Source organism: Hypanus sabinus, chromosome 24 (assembly GCF_030144855.1).
Source record: "Hypanus sabinus isolate sHypSab1 chromosome 24, sHypSab1.hap1, whole genome shotgun sequence".
Classification (NCBI taxonomy): Eukaryota; Metazoa; Chordata; class Chondrichthyes; order Myliobatiformes; family Dasyatidae; genus Hypanus; species Hypanus sabinus.
The window spans coordinates 16,623,892-16,638,727 of record NC_082729.1 but is presented as its reverse complement, the minus strand read 5'-3'; the positions used below and the strand labels follow the sequence as shown (position 1 = coordinate 16,638,727).

At 45.7% G+C, this 14,836-nt stretch overlaps 4 protein-coding genes across 4 annotated transcripts; 1 reads left to right on the top strand and 3 right to left on the bottom strand.

Moving 5' to 3' along the window:
* Positions 1–48: 48 nt before the first annotated feature.
* Positions 49–679, bottom strand: LOC132380527 (histone H4). The gene has a single exon (XM_059949405.1). It carries the CDS (start codon positions 532–534, stop codon positions 223–225), a length of 312 nt encoding a protein of 103 aa, XP_059805388.1. The 5' UTR covers positions 535–679; the 3' UTR covers positions 49–222.
* Positions 680–5,124: 4,445 nt separating this feature from the next.
* LOC132380522 (histone H2AX-like) lies at positions 5,125–5,518 on the top strand. Its single transcript, XM_059949400.1, has one exon. It carries the CDS (start codon positions 5,134–5,136, stop codon positions 5,512–5,514), a length of 381 nt encoding a protein of 126 aa, XP_059805383.1. The 5' UTR covers positions 5,125–5,133; the 3' UTR covers positions 5,515–5,518.
* Positions 5,519–6,792: 1,274 nt separating this feature from the next.
* Positions 6,793–9,687, bottom strand: LOC132380528 (histone H2AX-like). The gene has a single exon (XM_059949406.1). It carries the CDS (start codon positions 9,682–9,684, stop codon positions 9,304–9,306), a length of 381 nt encoding a protein of 126 aa, XP_059805389.1. The 5' UTR covers positions 9,685–9,687; the 3' UTR covers positions 6,793–9,303.
* Positions 9,688–9,797: 110 nt separating this feature from the next.
* On the bottom strand, positions 9,798–10,961 carry LOC132380524 (histone H2B 1/2-like). The gene has a single exon (XM_059949402.1). The coding sequence runs from the start codon at positions 10,895–10,897 to the stop codon at positions 10,526–10,528; it is 372 nt and encodes a 123-aa protein (XP_059805385.1). The 5' UTR covers positions 10,898–10,961; the 3' UTR covers positions 9,798–10,525.
* Positions 10,962–14,836: the final 3,875 nt, after the last annotated feature.

Below are 14,836 nucleotides of genomic sequence, written 5' to 3'. Positions count from 1 at the left end.
TTTGTAACAGGCGGTCCGAAGTGTGCACTTGTGTTGTATTACCATTTTCTAAACAGTCACCTACTGTAATAATCTAAGTACGGAAACACACAAAGGGTCTGCTCTCCAATTAACAAGCCCGCCTGTCTCCTATTTCTGCTCAGGATCACTGCTCTCTCTCTGTGAGGTGGTGGGTGGCTCTCAGAAGAGCCTTTGTGTTGTGTTCAGAACCAAAAGCGTTCCTCAACCGCCGAAGCCATAGAGAGTGCGGCCCTGGCGTTTCAGAGCGTACACCACATCCATGGCAGTGACCGTCTTGCGCTTGGCGTGTTCTGTGTAGGTGACCGCGTCGCGGATCACATTCTCCAGGAAAACCTTCAGTACACCGCGGGTCTCCTCGTAGATCAGACCCGAGATTCGTTTGACGCCGCCACGGCGAGCCAGACGGCGGATGGCTGGTTTAGTGATGCCCTGGATGTTATCCCGGAGCACTTTACGGTGTCGCTTTGCTCCGCCTTTCCCGAGTCCTTTGCCTCCTTTTCCTCTGCCAGACATGATGTCGTTCTACTCAGTGACCAACCGGCTGCTGCTACCTCCTTTTATACGCAGCGCCCCGACCTGCCCGAGAAAGGCAGAGAGAGACAGAGATGCGTTAAGGGGTGGAGACAGTGACGAAGGATGACAATAGACAATAAACAACAGATAATAGGTGCAGAAGTAGACCATTCGGCCCTTCGAGCCTGCAACGCCATGTACAAAAGCAAGAGGATTTCCTTGCTCTTGTACTCAATTCCCGTTGTAATAAAGGCCAACATTTCATTAGCCTTCTCTACTGCCTGATGCACTTACTCATTCACCTTCAGTGACTGATGAACAAGGACTCCGAGATCTCTTTGTATTTCTCCCTTACCTAACTTTACACGGTTCAGATAATAATCTGTCTTCCTGTTCTTACTCCCAAAGTGGATAACCTCACACTTATTCACATTAAACGTCATCTGCCAAGTATCTGCCCACTCACCCAGCCTATCCAAGTCACCCTGGATTCTCCTAACATCCTCATCACATGTCACACTGCCACCCAGCTTAGTATCATCAGCAAACTTGCTGATGTTATTCTCAATGTCTTCATCTAAATCGTTGACGTAAATCGTAATCAGCTGTGGTCCCAATACCGAGCCCTGTGGCACCCCACTAGTCACCACCTGCCATTCCAAGAAACACCCATTCACCGCTACCCTTTGCTTTCAATCTGCCAACCAGTTTTCTATTCATGTCAATGCCTTCCCCCCAATGCCATGAGCTTTCATTTTACCCACCAATCTCCTATGTGGGATCTTATCAAATGCCTTCTGAAAATCAAGGTACACTACATCCACTGGATCTCCCTTGTCGAGCTTCCTGGTTACATCCTCAAAAAACTCCAATAGATTAGTCAATCATGATTTACCTTTGGTAAATCCATGCTGTCTCGGCCCAATCCTATCACTGCTATCTAGATATGCCACTATTTCATCTTTAATTAAAATTAAAATTGTACAAGGCATTGGTAAGGCCAATTTTGGAATATTGTGTACAGTTCTGGTCACTGAATTATAGGAAAGATATCAATAAATTAGAGAGAGTGCAGAGACGATTTACTAGGATGTTAGCTGGGTTTCAGCACTTAAGTTACAGAGAAAGGTTGAACAAGTTAGGTCTCTATTCATTGGAGCATAGAAGGTTGAGGGGGGATTTGATCGAGGTATTTACAATTTTGAGAGGTATAGATAGAGTTGACGTGAATAGGCTGTTTCCATTGAGAGTAGGGGAGATTCAAACGAGAGGACATGATTTGAGAGTTAGGGGGCAGAAGTTTAAGGGAAACACGAGGGGGTATTTCTTTACTCAGAGAGTGATAGCTGTGTGGAATGAGCTTCCTGTAGAAGTAGTAGAGGCCAGTTCAGTTGTGTCATTTAAGGTAAAATTGGATAGGTATATGGACAGGAAAGGAGTGGAGTGTTATGAGCTGAGTACAGGTAGGTGGGACTTGGTGAGATTAAGAGTTCGGCACGGACTAGGAGGGCCGAGATGGCCTGTTTCCGTGCTGTGATTGTTATATGGTTATAATGGACTCTAGCATCTTCCCCACTACTGATGTTAGGCTGACAGGTTGATAGTTCTCTGTTTTCTCCCTCCCTCCTTTCTTAAAAAGAGGGATAACATCAGCCATTCTCCAATCCTCAGGAACTGATCCTGAATCTAAGGAACATTGGAAAATGATTACCAATGCATCCGCAATTTCCAGGGCCACCTCCTTTATTACCCTAGGATGCAGACCATCTGGACCTGAGGATTTCTCAGCCTTCAGTCCCATCAGTCTACTCATCACCGTTTCCTTCCTAATGTCAATCTGTTTCATTTCCTCTGTTACCCTATGTCCTTGGCCCATCCATACATCTGGGAGATTGCTTGTGTCTTCCTTAGTGAAGACAGATCTAAAGTACTTATTACATTCTTCTGCCATTTCTCTGTTTCCCATAACAATTTCACCCAATTCATTCTTCAAGAGCCCAACATTGTTCCTAACTATCTTCTTTCTCTTCACATACCTAAAAAAGCTTTTGCTATTCTCCTTTATATTTCTGGCTAGCTTGCGTTCGTACCTCATTTTTTCTCCCCGTATTGCCTTTTTAGTTAAGTTCTGTTGTTCCTTAAAAAATTCCCAACCATCTGTCCTCCCTCTCACCTTAGCTCTGTCATACTTCCTTTTTTTAATGCTATGCAATCTCTGACTTAGTTTGTCAACCACAGTGACCCCTTTCCCCCCTTTGAATCCTTCCTTCTCCGGGGGATGAACTGATTTTGCACCTTGTGCATTATTCCCAAGAATACCTGCCATTGTTGTTCCACTGTCTTTTCTGCTAGGATATCCGGCCAGTTAACTTTGCCCAGCTCCTCCCTCATGGCTTCATAGTCTCCTTTGTTCAACTGCAACACTGACACCTCTGAGCTGCCCTTATCCTTCTCAAGTTGCAGATAAAAACTTAGCATATTATGATCACTACCTCCTAATGGCTCCTTTACTTCAAGATCGCTTATCAAATCCTGTTTATTACATAATACTAAATCCAGAATAGCCTTGTCCCTGGTCTGCTCTCATACAAGCTGTTCCAAGAATGTATCCTTTAGGCACTCTACAAACTCCCTGTCCTGGGGTCCAGCACCAACCTGATTCTCCCAGTTCACTTGCATGTTGAAATCCCCCATAACTACTGCGACATTACCTTTGCCACATGCCAATGTTAACTCTCTATTCAACTTGCACCCAATATCCATGCTACTGTTTGGTGGCCTATAGACAACACCCATTTGGGTCCTTTTGCCCCTTACTTTTCCTCAATTCTATCCACACAGACTCAACTTCTCCTGATCCTATGTCCCCCCTTGCAAAGGACTGAATCTCATTCCTCACCAACAGGGCCACCCCACCCCCTCTGCCCACATTTCTGTCCCTATGATAGCACATATACCCTTGTACATTCATTTCCCAGGTCTGATCCCCCTGCAGCCATGTCTCTGTTATCTCAACAACATCATAGTTTCCCATTCGCACCTGAGCTTCAAGCTCATCGGCCTTATTTCTGACACTTCATGCATTCAGATATAGAATTTTTTGCCCATTTCTCCTCTCTCTGTTTGAATTTCTGCCTATTGTGCTTAACCCAGCTCCCCGAACTCCCATCAGGCTATACACCCCTAGAATTTTGTTGTCCTTCCTAAATTTACCTATTCTTTCTGCACATTTAACTCCATGTTCCGTCAGACCATCCCCCTGTACATGTGTCCTCCTTATCACTTGTTCCGCCTCTCCTTTCTCTACTACATAATATTCCGGAACCTTGTAGTCCCCACCTATCCTTTATTCTTCATCTCGCTATCCTCTCTCTCATTCTGGATCCCCAACCCCTGCAAATTTAGTTTAAACCCCCCCAAGAAGCACTAGCAAACTTCCCTGCAAGAATGTTTGTACCATTCCAGTTCAGGTGTAAACTGAACTGTGCGGAGATTAAGAGACGGGGAGGGGTAGAGACAAAGGCAGGCGGACGGACAGACTCTCAATTGACAACCGTCAATTTCCAATGGTTTAGCCACAACGGAACAGGATAAACTGCTGGTATAAACCAGGGCCAGGTGAAACTGGTTAATGAGGGCAGAGAGAGATGGTGAATACGGCTATCATATTTATCAAGTTTCCATGTTTCTAGTAGCAGAGAGTCATTGATTCCGATTTTTACAGAATGTTTCAGCATTGTTACAGACCATTTGGCCCATCACATCAATACCAACCAATGGGAATCCATCCATATTAATTCATTCTTCCAGCACTTGGTCCTTAGCCTGGGAATTCAAGTGACATTTTGAAAATATCATCAGCGACACTACTTCCACAACTCTCTCTGGTACAGTGTTCCAGCAACTCACAACCGTCTGGGTGAACAAATCCTTCAACCAAACCCCATATCCTGCAGTTTTATCTGCACCTAATATGGGGGGGGGGGTGGGGGGATCTCTGTAACCTACACTATCTCCACTCATCACCATTTTCTATATTTAAATCATCTCCCCTCTTAAGCAGGGATCAGAGCTGGGTCCGTTTTTTTTTCTCATCTATATCACAAACTGAGTGATTATATTGTAAAATGGATCAACAAAGAATGGGAATGTAGCGGACAACGACGAAGATAGTTGAAACTTGCAGTGTGATCTGGGAATACAGACTCATCTATTCTTTGAAAGAGGTCTCGCTGGTAGCAAGGACCGTAAATAGAGCTGTCGACACGTTGGCCTTCATAAATAGAGCATTGCATGTCTGACAAACAGACATGCAATGATTTCCTTTTAGATTAGCTTAAACAAAGGATTTTTGGCGGGCTGTTTCAATTTTCAGTTTATTTTAGCGGGGGGAGCGGTTATTGTCCGCGAATCTGCTGCTGTTTCTTGATTGGTGAACAGGACAGTTCTCTGATTGGATTATTTGCTCTCTCTCCAATGACATTGGGCGTTGTAGGACCAATCATACACATTCGGCTGCATTCCCCGAAATGGTACAAGAAGGACGAGGGCCGGAGGCATTTCCTCATTCTCTGTGAAAGAATTGCCGAGATTGTGAAAATGAGCGGACGAGGAAAGACTGGTGGCAAAGCTCGGTCGAAGGCCAAGTCTCGCTCGTCCCGGGCCGGACTGCAGTTCCCGGTGGGCCGTGTTCACAGGCTGCTGAGAAAGGGTAACTATGCTGAGCGGGTGGGTGCCGGAGCCCCAGTCTATCTGGCTGCTGTGCTCGAGTATCTGACGGCTGAAATCCTTGAGCTGGCCGGCAACGCGGCCCGGGACAACAAAAAGACCCGCATCATCCCCAGGCATCTGCAGCTGGCCGTCCGCAACGACGAGGAGCTCAACAAGCTGCTGGGAGGGGTGACTATCGCTCAGGGCGGGGTGCTGCCCAACATCCAGGCCGTGCTGTTGCCCAAGAAAACCGGCGGAGCCAGCAAGTGAAAAGACAGAATCTGACCCAGTGACCCAAAGGCTCTTTTCAGAGCCACTCACAATGTCTGTGAAAGGGCTGCTCTGCGGATACGCTGAGCGTGGGGGAAGGGGATCTTGATCGGATTAGATTGTTGTACTAATCAGCAGGCAGGGTGAATTGAAATTCCTTATTGGTGCGAAACGCAACTCACAGGCTTAACCGTGGGTGCACAGTCCGAAATGTCGGAGCTGAGTTATCCGCCGACTGTTGGGAGTTGAATGTCCGCCCCGATCGTGTCAAGGCCCTAGCAGTGCGATCGGCTTCATATCCGGCATCGAATTCAAGCAGCCGCCCGTTTGGGCTGAAAATCATCTTTGCCCCGATACCGATGTTTGACTGGCGGTCCGAAGTGAATAGCTGCTGATTTTCTTTACAAATAACACGTAACTTTAATTGCATTTCTTATATTGTTTTTTTCTTAACAGTCACCTACTGTAATAATCTAAGTACGGAAACACACAAAGGGTCTGCTCTCCAATTAACAAGCCCGCCTGTCTCCTATTTCTGCTCAGGATCACTGCTCTCTCTCTGAGGTGGTGGGTGGCTCTTAGAAGAGCCTTTGTGTTGTGTTCAGAACCAAAAGTGTTCCTCAGCCTCCAAAGCCATAGAGAGTGCGGCCCTGGCGTTTCAGAGCGTACACCACATCCATGGCAGTGACTGTCTTGCGCTTGGCGTGTTCCGTGTAGGTGACCGCGTCGCGGATCACATTCTCCAGGAAAACCTTCAGTACACCGCGGGTCTCCTCGTAGATCAGACCCGAGATTCGTTTGACGCCGCCACGCCGAGCCAGACGGCGGATGGCTGGTTTGGTGATGCCCTGGATGTTGTCACGGAGCACTTTACGGTGCCGCTTGGCTCCACCTTTGCCGAGTCCTTTGCCTCCTTTTCCTCTGCCAGACATGATGTCTCTCTACTCCGACAAACCGACTGCTGCTGCCTCCTTTTATACGCAGCGCCCCGACCTGCCCGAGAAAGGCAAAGAGGGAGGTGGAGACAGCTATCTTGGAATACAGACCAATCATTCCTTGAAAGTGGTCTCACAGGTAGCAATGACCGTAGACACGTTGTCCTTCAAAAATCAAAACACTTAAGTACAGGAGTTGGGATGTTATGATGAAGTTGACGAGGCCTAATTTGGAGTGTTGAGTGCTGTTTTGGTCACCTATTTACAGATAACCATCTGTTCCAGAAGCATTTGAAGCTGTAACCACAGAGGGAATAAATGGACATCTCCAAAACGTCAAACAATCCAACAAAGTGAACAGGGTTTTGAGAAGTTTTTAAGAAATATATTGAAATTCTTGACATAAGCTGTGGATAAAGAGAAGAGTGGTTGTGCTGAACTGAGATGTCCATTTGAGAAGCTGCTCTTTCACAGGGTATTCAAGAAAGTGAAAGCTCATGGTGATTTCTGAACTTACTGGTGACATAAAGAGAGAAGGGAACTTAAGTAGGGAAGATGGGGTACGGAGGGGAAATTATGGGAGAAAGTGAGATTGGACATCTTTGCAGGGGAAAAAAGTGCAATAAAGCATGTTAGCAGAATGTTATCTGATGAAGAAGCCGCTTGAAATCTTAACTCTGTTTCTCCGTCCACGTTTACTGCTTGAGCTAGAAAGAGTTAGATAGAGCTCTTAAAGATAGCAGAGTCAAGGGATATGGGGAGAACGCAGGAATGGGATACTGATAGTGGATGATCAGCCATGATCACATTGAATAGTGGTGCTGCCACGAAAGGCTGAAGGGCCTACTCCTACTCCTATTGTCTATTGAGCTGCATTTTACTTAAATTTCAGTACTCCTCTCTTTGCGTTTGTTCTTTTCCGATAATACCATCGTTTAATTTTCCAAAAATTGAAAACACATCTGAAAAGGTTTTGCATCAGTTATCCAGGATATATGATAGTAATGCTACAGCCAATATCAAAGTGCATACTAAAAGCTTTTTCAAGTGTATTAAAAAAGAAAGAGAGATGAGAGTGGACATAGAACTGCTAAAAAATGAGGCTGGAGAAATTAATAACAGGGGCCAAGGAGATGGCAGATGAGGTAAATGAGTATTTTGCATTAGTCTTTACTGTGGAAAACAGTAGCAGTCTGCGAGATGTTAAAGGGTGTGAGGGAAGAGAGGTGGGTGCAGTTACTATTACTAGGGTGAAGATGCTCAAAAAGCTGAAAGACCTAAGGATGCATGTCAACTGAACCAGATGAGATGCACCCTCGGATTCTGAAAGGGGTAGCGGTGGAGACTGTGGGGGCATTAGTAATGATCTTCAAAAATCATTGGACTCTGGCAAGGTTCCAAAGGCCTGGAAAATTGCAAATGTCACTCCACTCTGAGAAAGGCAGCAGAAAGGAAATTCTAGACCTTACGTCAGTGGTTGGGAAGATGTTGGAGTAAATTTTTAAGAATGAAGTACTGGAGTACTTGGCTTCCTTAAGGGAAATTCCTGAATGACAAACCTGTTGGAATTCTTTTGAGTAGATTACACATAAGATAGATAAAGGGGGTGCAGTGGATGTTCTATATTTGGACTTTCAGAAGGCCTTTGACAAGGTGCCACACATGAGGCTGCTTACTGGATTGGTAGAAGGCAGTGAATGGGAATAAAAAGATCCTCTTCTGGTTGGCTGGTTGGTGTTGGGACCTCTTCTTTTTATATCAATGATTTAGATGGAATAGATGGGATGGCTTTGTTGTCGAGTTTTCAGCTGATATGAAGATTGCTGGAGGGGCAGGTAGGCTTCAGATGGACTAAGACTAGAATAATGGGCAATGTTGGCAAATGAAACACAATGTTGGAAAATGTATGGTCATCAAATTTGGTTGTAGAAATAAATGTGCAGACTATTTTCAAAACGGATAGAAAATCCAAAAATCTGACATACAATGGGACTTTGTACAGAACACCCTAAATGTTAACTTGCAGGTAGTCAGTGGCGAGAACGGCAAATGCAATGTTTGCATTCATCCTATGAGATCTAGAATACAACAGCAGGGATGTAATGCTGAGGCTTTATAAGGTATTGGATTGGTGAGGCCCCACCTTGAGTATTGTGAACAGTTTTGGTCCCCTCATCTCAGAAAAGTTGTCCTGGCGTTGGAGAGGAGGATTACTAGGATGAATCTGGAAATGAAAGGGTTAAACGTTTGATGGCTCTGGGTCTGTATTCACTGGAATTTAGAATGATGAGTTATAAAAGGATTGGGGGTACCAGATGTGGAGAAATTCCTTTATCCAGATGGTGGTGAATTTGTAGAAGTTATTACCACAGGCAGCAGTGGAGGCCGGATTATTGGGTATATTTAAGGCAGATCTCGATAATTTATTGATTGGACACGGCACCAGAGGGGGAGAGATGTTGGGAGCGGCGCTGAGGACCGGAAAAAATAGTCGCCCACGATTGAATGGCGGACAGATCTGATGGGCCAAATGGCCTACCGACTAACCTTCAATATGGAACCAGCAGTAAAAATAAAACTGATTCCAACCACCTCTCTGCGGAACACTTTTTGCAGACTCAAGTAGGAAACTCCCTCAGCTCCGGAGGTAATTCAGTAGACTATCCCGCACATCCCCTATCGACTCGTTCAGCAAAAGATGATTAACATATAACTTACTCGGAAACGCTTCGCAGTAACAGCGAAACGAGAGTCCTTTCCCCCGCGCTCAGCGTATCCGCAGAGCAGCCCTTTCACAGACACTGTGAGTGGCTCTGAAAAGAGCATTTAGGTCACTGGGTCAGATTCTGTCTCTTTACTTGCTGGCTCCGCCGGTTTTCTTGGGCAACAGCACGGCCTGGATATTGGGCAGCACCCCGCCCTGAGCGATGGTCACCCCTCCCAACAGCTTGTTGAGCTCCTCGTCGTTGCGGACGGCCAGCTGCAGATGCCTGGGGATGATGCGGGTCTTTTTGTTGTCCCGGGCCGCGTTGCCGGCCAGCTCAAGGATTTCAGCCGTCAGATACTCGAGCACAGCAGCCAGATAGACCGGGGCTCCGGCACCCACCCGCTCAGCATAGTTACCCTTTCTCAGCAGCCTGTGAACACGGCCCACCGGAAACTGCAGTCCGGCCCGGGACGAGCGAGACTTGGCCTTAGACCGAGCTTTGCCGCTAGTTTTTCCTCGTCCGCTCATCTTGAAAATCACAGCAGACCTTTCACAGAGAATGAGGAAATATTTCCGACCTTGGCCCTTCTTGTACCTTCTAGAGGAATGCAGTGAGACATTTATGATTGGTGCAACAAAGCTTAATGTCATTGCATAGAGCAGATAAACCAGAGAGCTGACCTATTTACCAATCAAAAGCAAAAGCGCGTAAAATAACCGTTTACTCGCCAAAAAAATGAACTGTTGTAACAGCCCGCCAAAAAACTTGTTCAAACCTGTATTTTTCCCCCATAGATGCCTTCTGAATTCCTCCAGCATTTTGTGAGTGTGTTGCTTACCGCATTCACCCATTACTGAAGTCCGCTACGTCTAATCTTTTAAGTGTAGCTAATGTTACAAATGTTTCTGAGGATTTAATACAACGATTTACTGGGTTAGAACAAAAATCGATTCCCAGTTTCAGTTCCCGGTCAGCGACTGTGTGAATTGCGTGAAGTTATGAACGAACCAGGACTGCAGTTTTATCAAGTTATTGGTTCAAGAACCGTCTGGCATTGAAATGGGATTCGGAGAAGTCATCAAAATGGGACAAAAATTAATAAAGCTCATCCCCAAAACAATTAAACGAGAAGGAACAGCAAGTGCCTACTTCACTGATACTATTTGTGATAACCAAGACGAAGTGATGAGGAGGGGCAAAATATCCTTGTGGAAGAGACATTACTATTATATCGAGCAATGGACAGCATATTCTGATTAACATAGATAAAATACGAACTAGATTATGAAGAGCTGCAGCTCTGTTAATGAAAGATTGAGTGGCTCTTAAAAGAGCCTTTGGGTCTTCGGTTTGTTTTGGCGGCACTCTTCACTTGGAGCTAGTGTACTTGGTCACGGCCTTTGTCCCTTCCGACACGGCGTGCTTGGCCAACTCACCGGGAAGCAGCAGGCGCACGGCGGTCTGGATCTCCCGAGAGCTGATAGTCGATCGTTTGTTGTAATGGGCTAGGCGGGAAGCCTCGCCAGCGATCCGCTCGAAAATATCGCTCACGAACGAGTTCATGATGCTCATGGCCTTGGAGGAGATGCCGGTGTCGGGATGAACCTGCTTCATCACTTTGTAGATGTAGATGCCGTAACTCTCCTTCCTCACCCTCCTGCGCTTCTTGCCGGACTTGCCTGATGGCTTCGGCAGCGCTTTCTTAGCGCCCTTCTTGGGAGCAGTCTTCTGATCGGGCATTTCTTCTGTCGAGTTGACACCGTAATAGCAAAATAGCCTCCGGAGCGCTGATTAAATAGGCAGTGCTCACAGCGGTATGCTAATAAGGAATAGGGAATCCGAGCATTTTCATTGGCGGCTTGAAAGGACGAATCGCCCCTCGAGTTTGTTTTGAGAAATGCTTTAATTGGATATCAGTGGGAAACAAATTCACCAATCAGAAGCTACTCACACTGCGCTTCGGGTAACACTGCGGACTAGGAACCTGGAGAATTGGGGCTGAAAAGGAAAATGTAAAATATAGATGGAATGGAAGTAACAACACATTCAGATAAGAAGTTCAAAGTAAATTTATTATCAAAGTACATATATGTCACCACCAACTATTGGAGTATAAAAGTTGAAACTTGCTATTTGCTAGAGAATGAAATCCTAAGAATGTAGAAGACAATGTTGTGTTAATGAGAGATGTAGATCTCTCTAAGCAATGTAGATTAGAACATGATTAAGTCAATGGGTAGAAACAATAGTGGAGGATATACGTGTGAAACGCAACTATAGACCGATTGCATATGCTAATGCAACTAAACCAGGAGATTGCTATAAAACATGCTATGTCCAACGATCGGTGGGCAATCAGCGACTAGCTCAATGACTGTCTGAGCTTTGATTTGCAAATTAAAGTTTAACCCTTCTTGAAGAATCTTCTGCGTCTCCTAATCATTTCTGGGGCACGAGAAACCACGACAAAATTGGCGACCGCGGCAGGACCGGAAAGAGACCCGCGGAAAGGAAATGGCAGATTGGGGACGCTTCCCGGTCCTCTAGGGACCCCCACAAGGCTAACAGAATAAAGGGTGCACCCAAACAAAAGGTAAGCGCTTTTTGCGACAATTTGGACTAAGAATTCTGTTGGTTTTGGGGAGGTCTTGGAGTCTCAGAAGTGTAGAACCACTGCCGAAGTGTCTCTTCGGTCCAAAGAATCTGGCAGAATTCGTGGTTAACAGGAGGCTCAGAGGATTGATCAAGAACACTGCAGTGAGGGTAAGTACAAATAAGTTAATAAGAAGTTAAGTTAAGAAAAATTCCACGTGGTGTTGGTAAATCCCCGTGAACACCGCTTCGTATGAAATGAAGGTCTGAACGGGCAGGGAAAGGGAAAATAGAGAAAATCCTCGTGGATACCGCCTTAAGAGATAAGGGTCTGAATAGACGAGGTGCAAAGAGCAAGTTCTGTGGATACCGCTCTGAATAAAGGTCTGTACAGGCAAAACAGTATAGGAAACAAGGACAGTCCAATATATAGTTTAAAGCGCTGGTAGATAGACAATAGACTAGGCATAGAATTAGAGTAAATAATATTATCCGGTAAGCAAACTGTGAATCTCTGAAATACCCTAAAAAGAGAGAATAACATGATCGGTAAAGGAACGGCAGTAGAGATTCTGAGCAAAAAATTCCCGATAAATAAATATGAGATCACAAAAACTTCAGAAAAATGGGAAAAAAGAAGCAAAAACCTGGTCACAAAATGGCCGAGAGAAGGAACGTTTGATGTAAGCTTGTGCGAAGAAATGGGAGGCACTAATTAAAAATTACAAACCAAAAGATAAATCTAAGAAAAGAGGGCAAAAAAGAGAACGAGAAATGGAAGTGCTAAAACTCTTCAGAACGGAGGGAGAAAGGCTGAGGAGGACAGGTAGAATATTGATTACAAGCGAGGAAGACACTAAGGTGCTGGAGAAACAGCCTGTTAGAGAGAGAGGAAGGTACAGTGAGAAACTGGCTTCAGCTCCGTACCCGGATGTGAAAGAAACAGAAAAGCCCCCTCCCTATAATGAAGAAGGAACCACTAAGCAGTGCCCCCTGCTGACGGGAACAGTAAACGTGCAGGGAGAAGTACAAGTTTGGGATAATGAGGAGGAAAAAAAACAATACGAGAAGGAAAAAGCGGCGATATGGAAGGAGATACAGGCAGAAAGGATAAAGGTGGAACAGGCACAGAGAGAAATGGAAGAAGGGATTGAACGGATGAAATACTTGAGAGAGGAAAAGGAATATGAGGAGTAACGGTTATACTATAGAAATAAACAGACTAGAAAAGAAGGTGACTCATTGGAGGAGCAAGAGTTAAGTGGAGAGAGAGAGAGGATGTGAGAATTTGTGGGGAAGAGGTAGGAGGCAGAAGCCTAGAAGAACAGAAGGAGGTGGTAGGGGAGCGAATTGCGGAAGTAGAGAGAGAGAGCCAGATAAGTTACTGAGAGGGGATTGCCAGAGGAGATGCGAAAAATACTCCAGGGGCCAACCAAGTATTGAATCAAGACAGAAAGGAAGGACTCCACAAGGAGACCGAGGGAAGAAGAGGACCCCGGAGACATTTGTGTGGGAGGCAGTAAAGACATACCCTGAGACAGATGGGGAGTCAGGTGAGGAGGAGAGCCAGGGCTGGTGGGAAGAAGGAGGAAGAATGATGCCGTTGTTAGTAAAAGGATCAGGACAAGTGCAGTATATACCTTGGGGATCCCAGGACCTAGAAGGGCTGAAAAACACTCTGCCCAATCTACATGAAGGAGCAGGGAAATGGATTAGAGCCTTTGAAGAAGAAATGGTGGGACGATTATTGGCTATGGGAGATTTGAAGGCACTATTGATAAGGTTTATGGGAACCAAATTTAACGAACTAATGGAAATGGCTGGCATAGTAAACTCGAACGACCCGAGAACTGATGGAGACGGGTTTGACAGAGTGAGGCAGAGGGTATGGCAGGCCCTCAGGAAGCTTTATCCACCCAAAGTGGACCCCAAAGCCTTAACAGGGGATCCACTGGGAGACATTGAAAACCCAGCAGCTTACGTAGAAAACGAGTTGAAAAGGTGGAGACTGGAGACTGGAGACTGAGCAAGAGGTGGAGAATAGCTTATTTATGACCTCACTGTTCCGACATAGCATTTTGGATGCAATGCCTCCACAAATAAAATCCAAACTGGAGGAAGTGGTTGGGCTAATGTCAAAGACCCCACAAGAATTTAGAGACCATGTAGTCCATGCGGTTGAGAAATACCGGAAAGACAAACAAAGGTTGGCTGAGCAGCAGGAAGAGGTGCAAAGAAAGTTAATACAAATGCAGCTTGAAGAACTCAAAAAGAAGGAAAAAGAGAAAAACAAAAAGATGCTGCCAGCAACCACCGGTCCGAGTACAGCCATCGAACTGGATGAAGCACCGCTATATGGAGGAACCGATCATACTGTGAGACAAGGGCTGGAAAACCCCATGCCAATAATCGTCTTTGGAGGAGCATTCCCACAAATGCCCTTCAGGAACAGACTAAATTCAAACAGCCCAGACAGGACTGGAAGTCCCAAGGAGGGGGACAGAGGAGCTATGGGCAGAGGGGATCAGTGAGGAAATGGGGAAAGAGAAGTAGAGAGATTGTGCTGGGGATGTAATCAGCCAGGTCATATGAGAAGCGATTGTCCGTTTACACCATGGCCTGTCACACACCAGCAGGAACTGATAAGAAGGGAACTAAAGTTTAGCCAAGGACCAGCCCCCACAGGCCCAAGCGGACCTGTGAACCCCTAAGCGAGGTATTAGGGGTGCCCCAAGAACTCCATGTCACAGCATGACACGGACGTAGGGAAAATAAAAACAGCTAGTCCAGTGGAAATAAGGCTGAAAAGGGGAGCAATTCCACCTAGGAGACCACAATACCCTCTAAGACAAGAAGCAGAAGAGGGAATAACATCGACAGTGCAGGGGTTGCTTGAAATAGGGGTGCTTAAAAGAACAAACAGTCCATGTAATACCCCGCTGCTGCCGGTCTTAAAAGCAGATAAATCTAAGTGGAGATTGGTGCATGATTTGCGAGCGGTAAATGATGTGGTAGAGGACTGGCCAGCGGTAGTCCCCAACCCACATATGTTTTTGACTAATGTTCCACCAGAAGCAAGTTACTTTT

Excerpts from the sequence above, each read along its gene's own strand:
- LOC132380527 (XM_059949405.1), bottom strand. The coding sequence starts at position 534 with ATGTCTGGCAGAGGAAAAGGAGGCAAAGGACTCGGGAAAGGCGGAGCA.
- LOC132380522 (XM_059949400.1), top strand. The coding sequence starts at position 5,134 with ATGAGCGGACGAGGAAAGACTGGTGGCAAAGCTCGGTCGAAGGCCAAG.
- LOC132380528 (XM_059949406.1), bottom strand. The coding sequence starts at position 9,684 with ATGAGCGGACGAGGAAAAACTAGCGGCAAAGCTCGGTCTAAGGCCAAG.
- LOC132380524 (XM_059949402.1), bottom strand. The coding sequence starts at position 10,897 with ATGCCCGATCAGAAGACTGCTCCCAAGAAGGGCGCTAAGAAAGCGCTG.